Raw genomic sequence first — 20,792 nt, forward strand, 5'->3', positions numbered from 1 at the left:
ATCAGGAAGGAGGACAAAGAACACCTGCCTCCCTGAAAGAACAATATGAAAAAAATTCCTCTTTGAATAAATGAAAACTTAAGCCAGTTTGACTACTTAAACTGAAACAAACAGCTTTTGCTTGTGAGTCTACATTTGCTGCCTCGTATCACAATGCTAATCGCCATTTTGTCACTGGTCGCGTGCTCCTACACATCTGCCATTGATGTGTGAGATGTCAAGAAAGCATGGGATTGCCTTAGGATGCATTTGCACTTGTAAGGAGCACCTCTGATGTTCTTGTTGTAAATACACTATTTGATTTGCTGTCATAGCTAGAGTACATGTTAATTTGTGTATAATACACAGAATCTTGGAGAAGAAAATCTATACAATTAGCACATCAATCAGACTGTTCTTCTGCTATCAATGCCCACTGACTTCTCCATAAATTCTCTTTCATAATGAATATGAATCATGAATTAATCATAAGGACTAGAAAACTTAACACCATCCAAAGTTCGTAAATCCTAACAATATAGCATTAAACATTTATTTTTTAAAAATATTGTCACTGATGTATCTGAATCCACAAGCAGTCTATGTGTGCATACTGAACATATAATTCTGGCAATCCTCTAGCAACAGGCAGTGTTAGTTGTGCTTAAAAGTTTGCAGCTATCAGTGTAAAGATGAAGGAAAACTTCATTTTCTCACCAAATGGAGAAACTGCTTTCTTTCTGTCCAGATTCTGTGCTTTAAATATGGTGTTGTGCAGCTATCCAAGTCAATCTACCCAGGCTGCCCCCAAAATGCATCATTTTGCCCATGTCTGTATCTTGCTTTCCCACACTGTAGTGGCCCCAGCAGTCACGCAGCTGTTTGTGAAGCACACTACTTGGGTAATTTGACTGGGGAGAAACTAGCATGGGGGCGGGCTTGGTTTGGTGGGTTGTTGGGTTTTTTTAGAGGTTGCTTTCATCCTGATCAGTTGGCTGATCTGACTACCGCTTTGCCATATGATCGATCACTGGTGCTGATGGAAAAGGAGTGCAAGGGTGCAGGGTCAGACTTAAGGTAGACTGTAAAACCTCAGACCATGATCTACTTAAGCTGATTGTAAAAGCTGACCTTTCATCTCTGCCACCCTCACTAGGCCAGCCTGACTCCCTCTTAGGTTTCCCAGAAGGTAAGTCTAGTTTGTCCCCAGCATGAGGAACATCATACTGAGGTTTAGAAGTGGGTGTATTAAAAGGTTATTTTCAGACTTCTTTTTTAACAGGGGCTGGTTTTATTTCCCTTTACAAGATTCTATTTGGAAAGCAGAATTTGGACCCCAAAGGAAAAAGTATTTAGAAGTTCTGATTTTGATTAAAAAGGCGCTCTTTTGTGAGAAAATAAACAGGAATGTACCAAGCTACTGTTAGGCTGAAGTATGTTCTTTCTATAGCAGAGTTCAGCTCTTTCCTCAGCAACACGAGGATGGTTGTTGAGACACATTCAACAGAGGGATGCAAGACTAGAATTTCTGGGTTTTTTTCCTCATTCACTGACAAACTCACTCCTGCACTAGGAGAGGACATTTGTTGCTTCCTCTTTGAGGGAAAGGAGCTGGTATTTTGACGAATGAGGGGCTTAGGGTTTGGGCTTTGTGTGTATACACAAACGGATGAGTCACAAAGAAACCAGGCAGTGGGAGAGGGGAACATGTTTGATAAGGAGAGGCTAAGGGGCATGAGGAGAGTTGGAAGGAAACTCCATAGCAAGGAAAGAGAGAAAACAGCTTTCTGCCAGTCAGTATACCTTCTTGTTATGCAGCATGAATACTGCCCTACTGCAATCAAAGCAGATTTTCCTGTAAATTGAAATACCTCCTTACCAGCCTTACAAGTAGAATATGCACTACCACAAGCAGAGCTGACCACAGAGAAACGAACCAGCAGAGATAAGGGAGAGCTTGGATGATCTTGTATATATCAAGAATAGAGGTGAAGGGCCAAGACCAGAAGTGAAACCTCATCATCAATGAAATTCTGTGTTTTTTCACTGGTTTCAAACATATCATTCATAAGTACTAACAGAAAGCATCATAAAATAACAGCCTCCATGTACAAGAAAAAGCTGTGTAACTGTTACTCAGCAGAATGTGCATCTTGTGTACTACTTCTGTCTCCTGAAAGACCAGCTCAGTTACTTTTTACTCTTTCTGATTCCTGGGTCTCCAAAATAAATTGAGCATATAGGATTGGCTGCAAGAATTAGTGCTGAGAGGCTTTTGATTTTGGTCACCTACATTTTCCCCAGATAAAGTCCAACTGATGCAGGCTTACTCATATTGCCATATAAATACCTCTGTGTTTTCAGAGAGCTGCCCACTATGTAAAGTAATGCTAGTCCTGACTTTTTACTTCAAAGAAGAGTTTGGACATGTTGTATTGAATATTGCAGTGCTCATCGTGTGACTGTTTTTTTTTTTAAACTCACAAACATACACATACCATCCACACTGAAAAAAAAGTTTAGACTTCTATCAATCATTTACCTTTCAGGACATGAGTGAATTAAAAACACTTATATGATGCTACTTTGTCTTCTTGCTCACCCGCTCTGTGACAAGAGTGAGGTCAGATTCTCTCCCAAAGTAGGCTCTAATCATGTACTTATCATAATGATCATGCTCAAAGTCACAAAGTTGAGGTTACCAAGGCAATAATGATTCCTCTCCACTTTACTTTTACTCCATTTTACATTTTATTCCATTTTCCTTTTAAGTCTTTTACTGTGGAGCTAGTTTTAAGATACTCACCATCATTTACTTTTGGCAATCTGCCAAAATTTCCTGGGAAATTAAAATCAGACCAAATCATAAGTAATATTAAGAGTTTTTATTTCAGCCAAACCTGGCATGAATTTCAAGATGGTATACAGGAAGGAGGGTTGAAGTGATGAGAGGAAATAGTTAGGTGACATTAGACTTTCCATTTCAATAGATTTCAAAAGCCTGGCTTATTAGGCACTGTAACATATGAGCAGCTGTAAAGCAACCTATTGATTATTCTGCAGGCTTATAACAGAAGTAGATACACAAGTGAAATGTACCCCTGAAGGCCCTACAGTCATGTGAAAATTTGACAAAGTATAGCAAGATACTAAGACCAGAAACAGCCAGTCACAGGATTTATAACACTATGGTCACTTTAGCATATTTTAGTTCAGCTTTAAGATTTCCCAACCAACAGAAATCAATTATCCCTTTTACCACCCTTTACCTGCTCACTGTTTAGAGCAAGTGGGTAGACAGTTAACAACTGTTTATATTCACATTGCAGGTTATCTCAGAAAATTCTTCCTAGGTTTATAAGTTACATGAAACCAGAGGAAAAAGATTAGGACTGAGGGAAAAAGGAGATAAAATTAAGGAAAAGGAGGGAAAAGTCAAGGTAAAGGCAAAAAACTATATTCCCTTTACCTACTTTTAGACAGAAGTTATGAATTCGATCTAGACTGATCAACCAGGCTCCCTTCATAATCAGAGAGTGCCTTAATGCTACTGGAGGGATTTATGTCTATTTTGATGCCTATGGCATGAATCACAACCAAATTGGTATCATCTGTATTTCTCTATAGGCCTAAGAGATGGATCCCTGACAACTGACTTACGTTAGATGTTCTATTTCTGTATAGCTAATATGTGAGCTAAACCACACTCTGCTGAGATGCCTAAGTTAGGAATGAAGTTGCTTAAGATTTCACTTACAGTTGTGAGAAGCAGAGAGAAGAGGCGAGGCACCTCCAGAAGGCAACTCAGCTCCCTTAATATCTACAAATTTTATGACCTCTCTAACCCAAAAGAGTGCAAAAAAGCTTCTGCTTGGCATGGATATAATGAAATCAAACAGATTAATATAACAGAGAAATATATGACTATATGCTTTAAAAAAGTTATTTAACTAGAAAAACAGATAAATGATCCTATCATCTTAAAAGAAACTTTCTACGCTTTCACATTGCAAGTTGAAATCACTTTGTCTATTAGTTATTCGCTCTGTATTAATTCAAACATGCACACCTACCTTTATGGTAACGTTTCCTTTCGTTATTTTTCTCATGTTGAAGCCTACTGTAGGAATCATATCTTCTGTGAACTGCCCTGACTAGAATACAAAAAAAATATTTATTATAAAATAGCTGATACAAAGCAGATAAATTTCTCATTTGCAATGTAAAAATTTTATTTTACAACACAGTAAAGTATCACATTAATTTTCCGCAAGAGCACTGGCCAGCACTTCAATTAATGCATTGTCACACCAAGGAAGACTGTTCATTTCAGCCCCTTTAAATGATCTTTTATTCTCCTCAGTGACAATGATCACCCCAGAAACCACGAGACTTCGGATAATTCTTCATCTGATCCTTCAGCAAACCAGAAAGCAGCACGGTGAAAATACAGAATCATTGAATCATAGAATCATAGAATCATAGAATGTTTTGGGTTGGAAGGGACTTTTAAAGGTCATCTAGTCCAACCCCCAATACGATAAAGTATGATAAAATTGACTATACCAGGATTTTTTCCTGTAGTTTCACACTACTGTTACCAATGATTTAACTCCAAATATAATAAATAGTGAAGGAGTACTCATGTAGAGAGTACTCCATGTGGACTCTTTCCTTCTGAGCAGATGTCAGCAGAGGAGTCCTGCTGTGGAAGCTAAGAGAACACCATTAAGACAGAAAAGTACAAGGTACTAACTCAGCGCAGCAAAAACCCAAAACACAAAACCAAAGTGCTGCCTCCTCTCCCAGTTCAGAGAATTATTTTTACAATACAGATGCCTGTCATCCTGCCAACGTGAACCTTACACACATCTACCCGCTACAGAAGACAGCTTTTGAGGAGAAAGGTGAAACTCAGATCGAAGTAGATAACTCATTATTCATTTTCAAAATGTATCATTAATAAGGTATTGTGTCTCCTAGGCATGGTGCATTAAGATATGCAGATGGTTACTTAAGAGTTATGTCTATACAAAGACCCAGGCACTCTCTGCAACACACACAGTAGTCCCAGTTTTCCAGTCATCCAGAGAGGGGGCAGGACCTTCTGGACTTGCCATTGCCCTTCCATATCTATCTGCCCATATTCCCTTCACCCACCTCATCATCCCATGTGCCCTGGGTTTTTTTTGGAAGAAAATAGGAGTATGTGGACAAGGAGGGAAGCAAGCATGCTCCAACAGGTCCTTCCCATCTGAGAAGCAGATGATCAGAGCTTCAGGGTGCCCTGGAACAGCTACGTGCTTCACAGAGCACACATTGCCACCAGCTACCCCTAGTGCTATTGCTGGTCTCTGTATGCTTTCTGCAACTTTTCTCTTCACTGCTTGTGGCAGAGTGAGAATAAACTATGCCTCCAGTTTGTGTTCACAAACTAAGATTAATTATTTTTAATCAGGGACTTTAAAAGCTGTATAACCTTTGACAGTTACTTGATCCTCTCCTAAGATTTTGGGGTTTGGAATTAGACCCTTCAGGCAAGAAACAACTTCCATCAATTACTTGTTCAACCTTACCTATGGGAACCTTCTCGTTAAATTCTGCACTATATATCTTCCCCATCTTTTGTTTCTGAAAGTCTCTTTTTTTTTTCCTCTTCTTCCCTCGCTTCTGTGACTTGTCAAGAGCAGCAAGAAAAAAAACAGTGAAGATAAATGCACCTGCAGTTTTATACAGATACATGTACCCAGCAGTGACAGAAGTTTTTAATTGGATGGAGTAAGACAAAACCAATCAGCAACCATCTCCTGTAGCAGGTACCGGCCTAATTTGTTAAAATATATAGTGCATTTATTTGTGAAGGACAGACATATAGACACATATGAACACATAAAACTTGAGAATGTAGCATAATACTCAAGCACAACCAGCCAGCCAACTCAGGGGGCTATCGTTTACATAAACTCATACAAAGTCAGGATTCCACTTCTGTCAGCAAATTTTACACCATAGGTAATATGCCAAACTGGAAGACAAAAATAAAACTAAAAAACCCCATCATAATTGCTCTGGTATTAGGAATAGAATGCAAAGAATTAGTGTCCCCTTTACTGGTCTTTAGTCTTTTCCTCTAAAAATTTTCCATTCTGGTTGAACAGAAACAGCTACAAAGAAAGTATTATGTGTATAGTTCTTTATTTTCCCACACAATGAAGAAAAGAAAGTAATATGTTGAATCTTTTGCCCGCATTAGTCCAAAAGCTCTGATTACTGCCTTTTGTTTCAAGTGCTGTAAGCACCATAAAGTAAAAAATCTGTTCTATTTTGCTTGCTAAGGAAGTTTTACATGACAAATTACCTATTTTTGTGAATATTCAAGATGTGCAAACAAGTTTATTGTCATATCTCAGTAAAAAAGAGATTACATCCTGACAGATGAAAAGAACTGATGCTAAGAAGTTTGTAATGTCCTCTTTAAATGTTGCTGAATATTGAGCTGACAATGAATACTGTCATTATCCCCTACCATATCAACAACCATGGGCCAGATTCTACTCCATTACACCAGTGCATATCCATAGCAAAAGGCAGTGACCTTATTCAAGGTTTCCACTGATAACAGAAGACTAAATATGGCTCAAACTCTTCAGGGAGGAGACTCTCTCAAAGAGTGTTTATTCAGTGTTACCATGATAGGATCTCTGAATACTATTACAAAGTGGAAAAAACAGTAATTTCCTACCGTTTGTTTTCATGATCCATTGCAGTTTGTATTTTAAGTAGCCACTATTTTGTAACAGTTATTTTCATCTTGTCACACTCTAGCCACATAGACACAAACACACACAGAGTTCCCCATCTATTTACCATCCCAGTATCAGCTGTATTCAAGACTAAGCTATTACCAACAACCAGGTGATCAGGCCCAGTCAGCACAGGTTTACAAAAGGCAGGTCCTGCTTGACTAACTTGATCTCCTTCAATGACAAGGTGGCCTGCTTATTGGATGATGGAAAGGCTGTGGATGTTGTCTACCTGGACTTTAGTAAAGCCTTTGACATCGTTTCCCACAGTGTTCTCCTGGAGAAACTGGCTGCTCGTGGCTTGGATGGGTGCACTCTTCACTGGGTAAAGAACTGGTTGGATGGCCCGGCCCAAAGAGTTGTGGTGAATGGAGTTAAATCCAGCTGGCAGCCAGTCACAAGTGGTGTTCCCCAGGGCTCAGTACTGGGGCCAGTTCTGTTTAATGTCTTTGACAATGATCTGGACGAGGGGATCGAGTGCACCTTCAGTCATTTTGCAGATGACAACAAGCTGGGCGGGAGTGTTGATCTGCTTGAAGGTAGGAAGGCTCTACAGAGGGATCTGGATGGGCTGGATCGATGGGCTAAGGCCAACTGTACGAGGTTCAACAAGGCTCAGTGACGGGTCCTGCACTTGGGTCACAACAACCCCAGCAACGCTACAGGCTTGGGGAAGAGTGGCTGGAAAGCTGCCCGGAGGAAAAGGACCTGGGGGTGCTGGCTGACAACCGGCTGAACATGAGTTGGCAGTGTGCCCAGGTGGCCAAGAAGACCAACAGCATCCTGGCTTGTATCAGAAATAGTGTGGCCACCAGGACTAGGGCAGTGATCGTCCCCCTGTACTCTGCGCTGGTGAGGCTGCACCTCGAGTACTGTGTTCAGTTTTGGGCCCCTCCCTACAAGAAAGACATTGAGGTGCTGGAGCGTGTCCATAGAAAGGCAACAATGCTGGTGAAGGGTCTAGAGCACAAGTCTTATGAGGAGCGGCTGAGGGAACTGGGGTTGTTTAGTCTGGAGAAAAGGAGGCTGAGGGGAGATGTTATCGCTGTCTACAACTACCTGAAAGGAGGTTGTAGCCAGGTGGGTGTTGGTCTCTTCTTCCAAGTAACAAGTGATAGGACAAGAGGAAATGGTCTCAAGTTGCACCAGGGGAGCTTTAGATTGGATATTAGGAAAAATTTCTTCACCAAAAGGGTTGTGAAGCACTGGAACAGGCTGCCCTGGGAAGTGGTTGAGCCACCATCCTTGGAGATACTCAAAAGACGTGTAGATGTAGTGCTTAGGGACATAGTTTAGTGGTGGACTTGGGACATAGTTTAGTGGTGGACTTGGCAGTGCTAGGTTAATGGTTGGACTTGATGATCTTAAAGGTCTTTTCCAACCTAAATGATTCTACGATTATCCATTGCCTTATCCTAAATCCCAAATTCTCCAACCACTCTTCTTTGTCATTTCTGGACTGAAAGATCCAAAAGCTACAAAACCTGCAATCTGTGACACTCCCCAAATCAGAAAACATGGATACCTGATAGAATATTCTTAAGCAATACATTTGCTGGCAAAATCAGACCTGCAGTAACAGCAGTGCTCTGGTATTCAAGATTATTATCATGAGAGAGACAAACACATATGATGCCATTCCACTGGTGGTGTAGTATAAGTGAGCAAACAGTTATACGGAAAAAGTCTAATACCACACACTACTGTTACTGAGGTCTCTGAACTGCTGTGTTCTTCTTTGCTCCATTTATGAAATGAATGCAAGAAGCAATATAAATGTCATGCCTTTTCCCCCTTCTCAGCAAAGCCTGCCTTTGGGAAATGAACACTTCCAATAGGCAAGACAAGTGCTGAGGCCCATATTACCAAGACTGCCTGAGTGCCTAACAAACTAAAAAAACAGTTCCATAAACATTTTCTGTTTATTGATTGCTAATGTCTCCCAGCACATACTTTCATTGCTCTCTGTACTTTCCCTCTACCCCATTCCTTTTTCTCCTCTCTCCCTACTTCTTAATTCACACTATTCTCCTATTTTTCCTTAATTCATAATCATATATGAAAGCAAAGAACAAGTATCATATATTCATATTCATGTCCACTCCCTGGAAGTGTTCAAGGCCAGATTGGATGGCCTGGTCTAGTGGAGGGTGTCCCTGCCCATGGAAGGGGGCTTGGAACTAGATGATCTTTGAGGTCCCTTCCAAACCATTCTATGATTTTATGATTCATCATTGTGTCAATCTCTTTGACTTTAGGCAATACACCTCCCAGTCTGGTTTTGATTCTTGATCCAGTAACTTTTCAGGATAAGGACTAAAGACCTGAAAGCCCGCATCTCATGGCAGGTGAAGCTGCAATACATCTAACAACAGCGACCACCTTGCAGAAAAGGGTATGCGTTGAGAAGTTTCATGATTAGCACTAACCATATTTAACATGTATTTGTTTCCATCTTCCAATGGGAATTAAATTTTCGGGATGGACTCAAATGCAGAAGGGCGGAGAGCATAGCAAACAAAGGTGAGGAATGTACTTCAGCATGGTGACAAAATGGAAAATGTCCAGGGGCAGGTGTCAGCATTAGAGAGGAACAAGGCTGCAAGGCCATGGTGACAGTGGGAAGGGAATGCCAAGATCAGGCTTGAATGCTGGGAGAGTTATCAAGGAATTGTGGGAGGCATTAATACTGACGCAACTGATGGGAGGGGAGAATTCAGTGACAGGGGAGTTGTGGCCTTAGAGGATGCACAATACAGTTATTTTGGGATACACTGGCCGTGAAAAGCCAACTCTGAATCACGGGCAAGAGCCGGGGCCCAGGAATCTGCTTTGAGAGGGGGCACGGTTTGCAGTCAGATACAGGAGACATTTTCTCTCTCCCTCTTAGGACAATTTCACACCCATTTGAGCCTGCTGTGAAATTCTCCAGGTTGCAAGAGCTGCCCCAAGCCCCCCGCCCGCCCGCCCCCCCCCCCCCCCGCCCTTCGCAGCGCATCGCCGCGCCTCGGGACCTCACCACAGGAGACGGCCTCACCGCAGGCCCTGGAGGCAAAGCCCGCACTTGTTGCCGGGGGAAGCGACGCGAAGCGGCCGGCTCTGGGCGGGCGGTCCCCTCCAGCCACGCCAGACTGCCGGGCCGCCGCCCCCCGCCTCACCGCCCGCAGCGACCCCCCCCACCTCCCGCCGGCCGCCGCCCTGAGCGCCCCCCGCCGCCGCCCTGCCCCTGCACCTGGCCGGCGGGCGGCCGGGCCGCGGCAGCGTACCGCCAGCACGGTGAGCAGCGTGGTCTTGCCCGAGTACTGCAGCCCCACCAGGGTGAGCTCCATCTCCTCCTTCCAGAACAGCGAGCGCAGCCACTCCAGCAGCCGCGCCACCAGCGCCAGCATCCCGGCCAGCGCCCCTGACCTGCGGCAGGCGCCCAGCCCCAGCGGCACCGCCTCGCTGCTGGGCATGGGAGCGCGGGGCGAGGCGAGGCGAGGCGGCGGCGGTGCTCGGGACGGGGCCGGGGGTCGGCGGCGGCAAGGCTGCGCGGGGAGCCGAGCGCCAGGCAGGGCCCTCACGTGATGGCGCCACCGCCCTTCTCCCGCTGCCACTTGCTGCAGACAGGGAGGGGTTTGGTTGGGCTGGGCTGGGTTGGGCCCGGCCGGGGGCGGGGGAGCGGCGGGGGCGCCCTGCGGGGGGCCCGGGCAGGCGAGCGTGAGTGAGGGCCGGGCGCTGATCGGGGCGGGCGGGGAGGTGTCCGTCGGGTGAGGTGACGGAGCCGCGTCCGCAGCGGGGAGCGGGCGGGGCGGCTCCCACACGAAATGGCGGGCGGGGCCGGGCCCCGGCCCGGAGCGGCAAGCGGAGGGGCGTTCCGGGGGTTCTAAGGGCCTGAGGTGGTCGCATGCAGGCACCGCTAGCCCCAGGGTGGCTCCGGGCACCGCGATAGGCGGATGTAGCACCGCGGGGACCGTGTGAGGTGAACAGCTGGTCCCTGGCGGCAGTGTGGCCCGATGGGGCGGCCCGGCGTAGGTCTGCCGCCACGGGCTGCCTGTCCAGCTCCCCGCACCCAGCAACAGATGGCCAGGGGCTCCGTGTGCAGCACTGGCCTAGGAGAGTTGGTGGACTTAGTCTCGACAGGATCGATTTTGTAGGTGCTTAACCTCTAGTGATGGCAGTTCTCACACCCCTAGGACCTCCACTCTTCCCATGAAACTCTTCTTGAATTTTTCATCTTGTAGGAACGGGCTTTCAGATCCAGGGCTTACCATGGCTTTATTTGGGTTCTTCTCTGCCAGTTTTTGGAGAGTCTCTCTCAGCATGTTGCCTTGTCTGAACAAGAGACACTTGTGACAGTGGTTTTGTATAGCGGGCAATGACAGGCCATGCCACTTCACCAGGAGTCTGCTGCCTGCACCGGATAGGTGACATTTTAGGGTACAGTCTTGCCACACAGCATTAGAGAAAGGCTCGTTTTCCCCATAAGTACAGAGCTAACACTTAACCTGGATCCATCTGCCAGTCTCTGAAGTTGACACTGAAATTATACGTGATGCTTTAGAAGGTTACAATGGTGGTGGTATTGGTTGATGAAGGATTTTCATACAGGTATAAACAAGGCATTTCAAAAATTTAGTATGGATACTTCTACTATTGAAACATAGCAAATTCATTAAAACATTTTGAAATTTGTTTTTCGTGCTCTTTTTAGAGACATAATTCAACATTTTAGATAATGCAATTTGTGACAAACCTCACTAGTTACGTCAGTCAGACCACAAAAACTGGAAGCTCTTCTGACTTTTCTGTCAAGAGCAATTGGTTCTGAGCTAGCTGTAAAGGTGAAAAACTTGATGCTTTTTCATGCCCTGGTTGTATACAGTCAAAATGACTCATAGATTAATTCTAAGATTTTTTTACAGATATTCATTTATTTACCCTTGTAAATTTAATTGAACATTTTCAGAAGGAAATTGGACACTGGAGCTTGCCCTGCCATCCAATGGTAATGTTAGGGAATTATTTTTCATTACTTAATATAAAATCTGGAGGAAAGCAGATACATTTAAGTGGCGACTCCCAAACAAACAAAAAGAGGCTTTTTTTTTTTCCCAGTAGCATAAGGTGCTGCCCTTGATGCGTGTAGTCCCTTTGTCCTAATACTATTCCCTAGCATTGGTGTTTTGAGTTAGAGTCAGAATTTTGGATGCCACTCTTAAAACTGAGGTAGTGATGGTGTCTTCAGCAGTTTCAGAGCATAGTACAGCTCTCAAAGTTTCTTGAAAATTGGTGGCATGGTGAAAGAGAGGAACCTAATCAGATCCTGCATTGAAGGAGAGTGTAGCAGAACGCTGCTGTTTTACTTGCCCCTTAGTAGCAGCCCTGATGGCCGTATGATACATAGGTACATCCTCGTCTCAGCCAGCAGTCACAAATTTGCCAGCCAGTTATCATTTATGGTCAACATAACTGGGGGGATCACTGGAGACATGGGTGGAAAAGCTGATGTTGAGGAAATGGGTTATTCTGGTTGGATGGGTAAAAGGACCAGGAAACAATTCACAGGCAAAACACTATTATTTTTCTGCTATGTATCTTGTTATTTTAAAAAACTTGTTTGAGCCAAAGTAATTATCAAATTTTGATTGAATAGGTGAAATGTTTCTGGCTGCCTTAAAACTGAAAAATATAACAATTTCTCCAACCTCCACATATCACCCAGCTGGCGATGTGTGGAATACAGACAGTCCATTTGTGAGAGTAGTTTCTGGGAATGAAGTAGTTCTAATTGCTGCATGGGGCAAAACTCACATAAAATTGAGTAGTCTCTATTTTTGCAAGAATTTTTGCAAGAATTTTTAAATTATGTACTAGTGCTTAAGGCTCATAGTGATGGAAGCTTAAAAAAACAATATATTGCAGATACAGTAACATATTCTAAAAAAATCCATTTCAGTCATGTCCTCATAAAAGGCCAGCAGAGGATGGGCAGGTAAATTCTAAAACATTAATTAAGCTGTACACTGACTGAAGTCTTTTACAGTGTCTAGGGGCTCAAACTATAATATATGAAAAAGTCTTGGAGGGCTTGTCCGAGTTCACAGATCTATTATATTGTTCGAAAATCTGTTATATCTTTTGCAAAATGATATGATTATGAAAGGCAATTCTTTATTTTGCAGATAGTTTAGTAATAGAATATTGTTTGTAAAAATATTGCTACCTTGCTACAGCTAGCAGCTCAGAGGACATTTGTTCTTGTAGCGAAAAGCCTGAGCTGGGGCACAGGCAGCCACAATTCATTATCCCATGTGACTGTAAACAAGCCATTTAATCTTTCTGGGAAACATTTAACCACTGATAAAGTAGTTTCACTTTTCTGTCTTGTCTACTGAGATTTTCACACTTCAGGACCGTTTAGCAGTGTTATGGACCCATGCAGCACCTAGCTTATTGAGTCTTCCAAATGCTCTGTCTTAGAAGCGATAGTAAAGCAACTTACTCGATTGCAGAGACTTATTTGTGCTATAAAAGTTTATAACAATGGATCTTACATTTCAGATGACAGTGGTGGTGATGCTATAAATACGTGGTCAGCAAAACTTAGAATGAATCATAGAATCATATAATGGTTTGTGCTGGAAGGGACCTTAAAGATCATGTAGTTCCAACCCCCCTGTTGCGGGCAGGGACACCCTCAAGTAGACCATGTTGCCCAAAGTCCCATCCAACCTGGCCTTGAACACTTCCAGGGATGAGAATTCCACTTCTCTGGGCAACCTGTTCCAGTGCCTCGCTACCCTCATGGTAAAGAATTTCTTCCTAACATCTAATCTAAATTGACCCTCCTTCAGCTTAAACCCATTACCCCTTGTCCTGTCACTACACTCCCTGATAAACAGTCCCTCTCCAGCTTTCCTGTAGGCCCCTTCAGGTACTGGTAAGCCGCAATTAGATCTCCCCGGAGCCTTCTCTTCTCCAGGCTGAACAATCCCAACTCTCTCAGCCTGTCCTCATAGGAGAGGTGCTCCAGCCCTCTGATCAGCTTCGTGGCCCTCCTCTGGACTCTCTCCAACAGCTCCATCTCTCTCTTGTACTGGGACCCCCAGAGTTGGACACAGTACTCCAGGTGGGGTCTCACCAGCGCGGAGTAGAGGGGCAGGATCACCTCCCTCGACCTGCATATCCAGGTATTTCCACATTTGGGGAGAAACAAGATGTTTGGGACCCACATCCCTAGTTCGGAGTACTACCAAAGAGATCAGATCACGTTATCTGTAGTTTAAGCATGGATTTTAGTGACAGTTGAAGATCTTAATGAGAAGAAGCCTTCAGCTGAATGAAATCTCCAGAGAGGAGAGCACAAGACGAGGTGATATCTCCGGTATTTTCAGGTTTGTCCTGATATACCAGGTGTTTGGGAAAAAAAAACCCTGTAGAATAATCTGTACATCTTTTCTGCTAATGAGGCACTGCATTAGTGTGAGAGTAGCCTTCTGTTGTAGGCCAGAGTCAAGCAGCTGCCTTGCTAAAGAGAATAGAAAGACTGCATTGAACTTTTCAGTGAAAGTGTTGCAACGTACCCACCAGTGTCTGTGTGCATCATCCGTGCCCTCTGCTGGCTGGAGAAAAAGGATTTCTGTAAGGATTGTTACACCGGCAGAGTGGGGCAGATAAAGGTTTTTAACTCAGAAGTCTGCTGTTGTGGATACCTCAATTTGGTATATGCAGCACATACTGAAACAATGCATAGGATTTACAGACAGACTGAGTCTATTGTTAGTCCAGCACCCTTAATCACTAGCTGTCCCAGCAGTAAGGTACTTGGTGCTTTGTGCTTTGTTGTGACATTAACAATGTTATCGTTATGGGACTGCAGGGTGCCCTTAGCCTCCCTTTAAATGGGTGGTTGTTAGGTCCCTGCCTCAGGAAATCATCACTGGCAAGCTATCATCTTGTCTCAACCTGCTAGTAGCCTGAGGGAGCAGTGTGCTCCAGAAGGAGACTGCCAACATATGGTATATTTCTTCTGCAGGATCTTGAAGTTCTGTTGAATAAATATATTTTCTGAGATGAAAACAAAGGCAGAGAAGAGTGACTGCATATCGTCTGATGTCCACATATATATGCCGCTGAACACGACGCTCTGGAATTGTGTGCACAGAAACAAAATGTTGGCTGAATATATAAAGTAGTGATTCACATTAATTTTCATAGTCTGTTTGTGTCTGATTACTAATCAGTAAATACCTTATCAGTTAAAAACTAAGGGACATACAAGCATACATTGAAAAATGTCATCTAATTACTACTGGCCTGGAGAACTATAATCAATACACCATGATGGTGGTAACACATTAGTGAACATAATGAAATCCAAAGTTACTCCCTTAAGGATGCCAGTATTGATAGGTGCCCTTTACCTCCTTGCCCTTTACTTTCTCATATGTAACAAGGAGACAACAAATGCAGGAAGATTTTGCAGTTCTGAGTACCACTGTCAGTGAAAAGTAGCTGTGAAAGGTTCAGAACACCTACATGAAGGAACTGTTCTCTAAAGACCCTGATCCTTGACTGGTATACACAGAAACTTAGGACTGATCTTGAATACCGCATGTTTACATGACTATCATCATAAAGAAAAATACCATGATGCTTGGTTAAATTTCAGTGGACTCTTTCCAGAAAAACAGACAGAAGGGTCTGGGATAGCCATACATCAGGAAACATTTAGAAGTGTTAAGGGATGGAGTTAGACCAAGAAGCTTTTTGAATCTGTTTCCAGTGACCTATACAATGGTTTTCAGTAGGACAGGAAAAAAACTGCCAAGATCGAACAACAAAAAAGGAATTTCTTTAAGAAAGATGAAGTCATTGTTAAATAAAGCAGTAATTTCTTTTTGAAGCCATGCAATAAACACTGTTTTGTATCAATGCTACTCTTTGGAATATAACTCATGACTCTCTCTTGAAATCTCAGATCCAAATTTTGCAGGCTGTTTTGCTTTGGAAGAATGGGCATCTGCTAGTGCAAGGGGCTTGCACGCGCACACTAAAAAACCTTTCAAGTAAGTTGTAAGTGTGTATGCTTGAAGGACGGAATTTAGTTGTCTTCTTAAAAAGGTCAGCAATGCTCCGTAACTGAATATGTTTTAAAATTATGTAACTGTCTTTGCTGTCTTGTTTGTATTGAAAAGTGATGGATAGGTACATGTACAAATCTAATCTGTGCCTGGGAGTTGTCTAGTGCACATTGCACAAGTCTGAAATCTTCCACACAATACTTTGCTGATACATATACAACAGGGTGTCCCAGTGTGGTACAGGCATTAAAGCAAATTTTGCTGGACTCTTTGGGATGCTAGTCATGTCCTAGGCTGTCTACAAAGTGGTCTTATTGGCCCATCTCTCAAAATCTGTCTCCATGTTCTTACTTTTAATACAGAAGCAAGAAACTGCAAGGCAGGGACTAAAGTATGATTTCATTTCTGTTCAGATTCTGTAAGTGCCAATAGGCATCTCTTAAAAGTGCCAGTATCTATGGGTGTCCCAGAATAAGCAATACAATAAACAAGATCCAGATTCTTCAGATAGAGAAGCAGAATTTCAATTAAAATTTTAGCAGAATTTCTAGATGTTGAAGGAGAGCACTGGAGGTAAATGACTTTCATTTAGACCACTTCATCAAGCCCCTTTTAGCATCTCCCAGTCCCTGAGTACTGCCAGCCTGAATTCTGCCTGGATGGGAGAAGTACAAAATAATGAATGGCAATCAAAGTTAAATGAATGTTCCTCTTGTATTTAATCTTTAGAAAAATAAAAGAACATCAAAAACTGAAACTATAATGCTACAGAGACAAGTAATGGTTAAAGGAAATGCAGTGAATGGAAGGTGAATTTTTTTTGGGGGGTCTCTGCTTTAGGAGAATACAAATTTGGCTATGAACGTAAGATAGTCACCAGCAACGGAAGGTGTAGCACCCATTTTCCTTCTTCTTTCCTACCTTACTCCATGGGGACTCGCTGACACCATGGTGACTCTAACAGAATACAGGCAAGACAAAATATAATACAGAGCAAAATAATATATTTGGAAAATACTGTAATTTTACACAGCAGGTAGCTGGCCTGAATCTGACTATGACAAGAAGTTAGTAGGATTTAAAGCCTGAATTGCAGATACATGTAGGTAACATAAATATCCCAAATGAACATTCGAAAGGTGGCTGGTAAAGCATTGTCCATCAGGGCACAAGACAGATAGCTATTGATGGGTGGCGCTTAGGAAGACACATTTCTGTGGATAGTTTATTGCATCTGCTTTCCTCTAACCCTCCTTTTACTTTTCTGGTCCTGGCTGCTCTCAAGAAAAAAGAGATGGGATCAGATGGATAGGTGTAATCTAACATATCTATACAGCAGCCCTCCGGGAAAGGTTGTTGGTATTAACTGCCAGGTAGATAAAATCTGTTGAATGGGAAGAGACTGGTCTGTCCACATTCCGTAGTGCTTCACTCTTTCACATTCGCAGTTCAATTCCTCTGTGTTTCCTGGGAGGTCCTGGGTGCTGTGTCTCAACTCTTGTGTGATTTTAACTTCTCATCCTCCTTTTCTGGTGATTTCACGCTTTCCCCGTCACAAATGCTCTGCTTGCTGTTACTTTGCTGATAGTCAAAAATATTTATGGCAAGACTTGTAGATTTTGTGAACCTGTAAGCTCTCTTATCACAAAGTGCTACAGATCCAGAGTCTTTCAAAGTGCTAGATACAAACAAGCCTAACCTCAGGAAACTTTGCCAAACATTTAACAAAGCAGTGCAGCCTGTAAACTAGGACTCTGTGTGCCAACATAAAATTTTAGCCATGTTAAAGCATTCTGCTGAAAAAATAGAACTTCATATAAGTCATACATCATATGATAAAGCATTACCAGTGATGTTTCCAGTTTTTAGAAACCCTTTGATAGTTATCACAACTGCACTGTGAAAGGGAGGGACCTCAGGTACAGGAATTATGATACCACGGCTTTTGTTTACCCAAGATCAAATAAGCAATATCAAAGCTGCAGTGAAAAAAACACGTTTTTACAGAGGTGATCAAAACCAACTGGCTTCTTTTGTGCCAGACAGTCTGCTTCACATATATATATATATTTTATTCATGATTCTACTTGGAACATTAATGGCAGAAATAGCTTTGACTTTTAGACTCAACACCATAACTGCGATGAGAAAATTGTCACTTCCTCTTGATAACTTGCTGTCCAAAGGCCATAAAACGTAATTTCTCCATGTTAGATCTAAAGGCTTCATCTATTTTTCTGCACGTCTGTTACGACTGACAACCTGAAAATTCAAAGTCAATGGATATAATATGTGTTTTCTGCTAGATTATGACATGAACTTTTCGTAAATAAAGGGCTACTATATTGAAATGCCAGGTATTTCCATTAGTGAGGCAGGTTGTATCTGTGGGAGGTGGTGATTTATTTATGCAGATCACGCCTAGCTCTAGGGAGACTTTTTTAATCTATCCATGCCAGCAGCCACTCTTCACCCACCAGAAGTCCAGCCGTCTATTAAGCATCCTACGTAATAATTTGAAAAGGTTATTTTATCAAATAAACTGCAGTTAATTGCTTCTAAATGCTTAAAATGACTATGTGTAAATCATAACTAGACTCTTGATATGATACTGAGAGTAGTTTTCTTCTGAGGTATCATCTCTGCTACTTTAATGCTGCTTTTGGCAATGAAATAATATTAAGCAAATAGTTCTGTCGGCAGACTGGATTAAAAAGGTGGTCCTGAGATTGAGGATCAGGGGCACTGGAAGTGAAAAAAGGGAGTCCCAGGTCCCCAGCATCACTGCATCTTGCAGCATCCGCTGCTGGGTTTTCCTAAGGAACAAACCAAAAGAGGGTTTCCACCAAAGAGGGTGCTGAGGAAACAGGCATAAAGTCCCACGCTTACAGGCTTCTCACCAAATGGCACAGACAGTCCTGTCCAGTTGCTGGGAATGGCTGGACGGAGAAACTAGGACTGGTGACCAGTGCCGGTAGGGAGTGCTGCCGCAGATCAGATGAGGTGTGAGTACCGGCCAGACGAAACAACTGAAAGCCAAGGAGGGGACATCTGAAATAAGGGGGAGGGCTAGGGAGAAGAAGAGGAGAAGAAAGAAAGAAGGATAAACCACTACAGCTCCAATTTTAAATAATGAAGCTGTAATATTTGAAGTCAACATTTACATTAAAGTTAGAACCTTTTGAAGAGTTATGAATATATTTAATTAAAAGAAAAAACACAGTGTCCCTGTAGATATTGTGAAAAGTGGAAAAACATTACATTAATCAGATAAATTTTATGCTGCAAAGTCCCACTGATCTAAAGTTAAGCCAAATATTTTTAAGACCTAATTTTCATATGGAATGAAATTAATTCCTGTATAGAACATCAAACCTGTTGACTGCTGAGACTCAATGAAATCCAGGTTGAGATGTATTTAACTGGCTTAACTTGAAGTATACAAAACAGCATTATGAACTTTTTTTTTTCCAAATATAACTGTTAAAAATGTAAACTGTAAAAAAATATTCCTTATTCTGGATTATCCTTTCATATGGTATAATCAGTATATACAGACCAGTATATCTTTGGCACAAATAGTAGTTTATAGAACTAAACTGAAGAAATACATTCAAGCTGAAGTGTCACCTATGGAATAGAAAAAGTTACCTGATACAGATAAGACCATATGCCTTTCAGGAATGATTTCTCTTTGTAAATAAACCCTTTAGAATTTCAAACACAGACAGGGAAAAGAATATTCTCACTTTTGTGGGTCATTTATATTAAGGTTCTCAAAATTAGAATTAAACAAAACAGATTAAACATCCTTATCTTATAGGATGAAGAATTACTGAAAGTACGAGTGTCATTTGCTTCTAAATCATATCTAGTGGCAGCTGTGACAGTGCTATATTCTGCAGTTGTTGTATTGAGTATATTATTTCCAAAGGTAGATTGGAAATCTATTTCAGGATGTGTAGATAATGTCACCTTATTCTGAGAGGTAAATGAAAATACAGTTCTGTTAGACAGGATCTTTTCTTCAGAGGCTTCTATATTAGAAAGTGAATTTGAGGATAGCTGAATGCAAATATCTTCTGAAATGCAAGCACGGAGGTAGTGGATGTCATTTATATCAGTTCTAGGTTCACAACTGTGCCCTGCGTAACAGTGGCAATCAAATTTTTCTATGAATGTTTGCAGGTCCTGAAATGCTGGTTGCCCTTGCAGAGTGTATTTTCCATCCTTTGTCATTTGAATGACAATATTCTCAGGGTTCAAGTGAAGATAGTCACTGGAATTCCATTTTTTCCGTGCACAAGCACCAGAGTCTTGGCATAACACTTGGCTACAGATTCTGGCTGCCATCGTGACATTGATGAGGTACGGGGTCAAAGTCCTCCTAAGGTAGTTGTCCAGAGTTCTACAGGTGTTCTGTGAAAAGAACATCGTATCTACGTAGTTTAGTACAGAAATCATTAAAATGCTGTCTTCTAATAACAGTACAGTAGTGGATATCTATGAATGTTTCTCCTGAGGTTTTGATAATAGTTGTAACTTGGAAGAAATTTTATCTGAGAAGTTGCTATATAGTTCAAGGATCACAGCAAATCTATGTTGGGTGGTTGCTGGAGATGTTATGAAAAGCACTTGTATCAGAAACCAGATGACTTTAAGCTTTCATTTTATCTGTATATTTCATGTCATTGAATCAGATGTATTTAAAGAAGTTACATGAAGGATTGAAGTTCCTTTGTATGTCTTGAATGGTTTGAAGGGATCTTGAAAAAAAAAATAAACCTCACTTCTTGAGCCTGAACAAATAATTTTCCTATCAAATCATCTCTGTGAGACTCTTCAATTTTCCCCTGACCTGAATAGCTAAGCTGCAGGAGTAAGGAGCTTTCATGGCATTTTTGAATGGAAAGCATTTTGGGAGGGTGGTCAAATTGAAAGCATG

General features: G+C 42.2%; 2 protein-coding genes across 3 annotated transcripts in view; both read right to left on the reverse strand.

Annotated features, from left to right (window-relative positions):
• LOC129201405 (ADP-ribosylation factor-like protein 8B) overlaps positions 1–10,431 on the reverse strand; it is a 29,171-nt gene extending 18,740 nt beyond the window's left edge. Inside the window, exons 1-2 of the mRNA XM_054812629.1 lie at positions 10,049–10,431; positions 4,053–4,133 (exon numbers count right to left, since the gene is read on the reverse strand). Of these exons, the coding sequence (XP_054668604.1) occupies positions 4,053–4,133; positions 10,049–10,237 (270 nt within the window). The 5' untranslated portion in view covers positions 10,238–10,431. The remainder of the gene's footprint in view (positions 1–4,052; positions 4,134–10,048) is intronic.
• A 6,405-nt stretch (positions 10,432–16,836) lies between these two features.
• Positions 16,837–20,792, reverse strand: part of SPAM1 (sperm adhesion molecule 1) — a 41,531-nt gene continuing 37,575 nt past the window's right edge. Inside the window, exon 5 of one of the 2 annotated variants that reach the window (XM_054812627.1) lies at positions 16,837–20,266. In XM_054812627.1, the coding sequence (XP_054668602.1) occupies positions 19,610–20,266 (657 nt within the window). In that variant the 3' untranslated portion in view covers positions 16,837–19,609. The remainder of the gene's footprint in view (positions 20,267–20,792) is intronic. The other variant, XM_054812626.1, reaches the window with a different exon arrangement.

Source organism: Grus americana, chromosome 1 (genome assembly GCF_028858705.1).
Source record: "Grus americana isolate bGruAme1 chromosome 1, bGruAme1.mat, whole genome shotgun sequence".
In the NCBI taxonomy this organism is placed as follows: Eukaryota; Metazoa; Chordata; class Aves; order Gruiformes; family Gruidae; genus Grus; species Grus americana.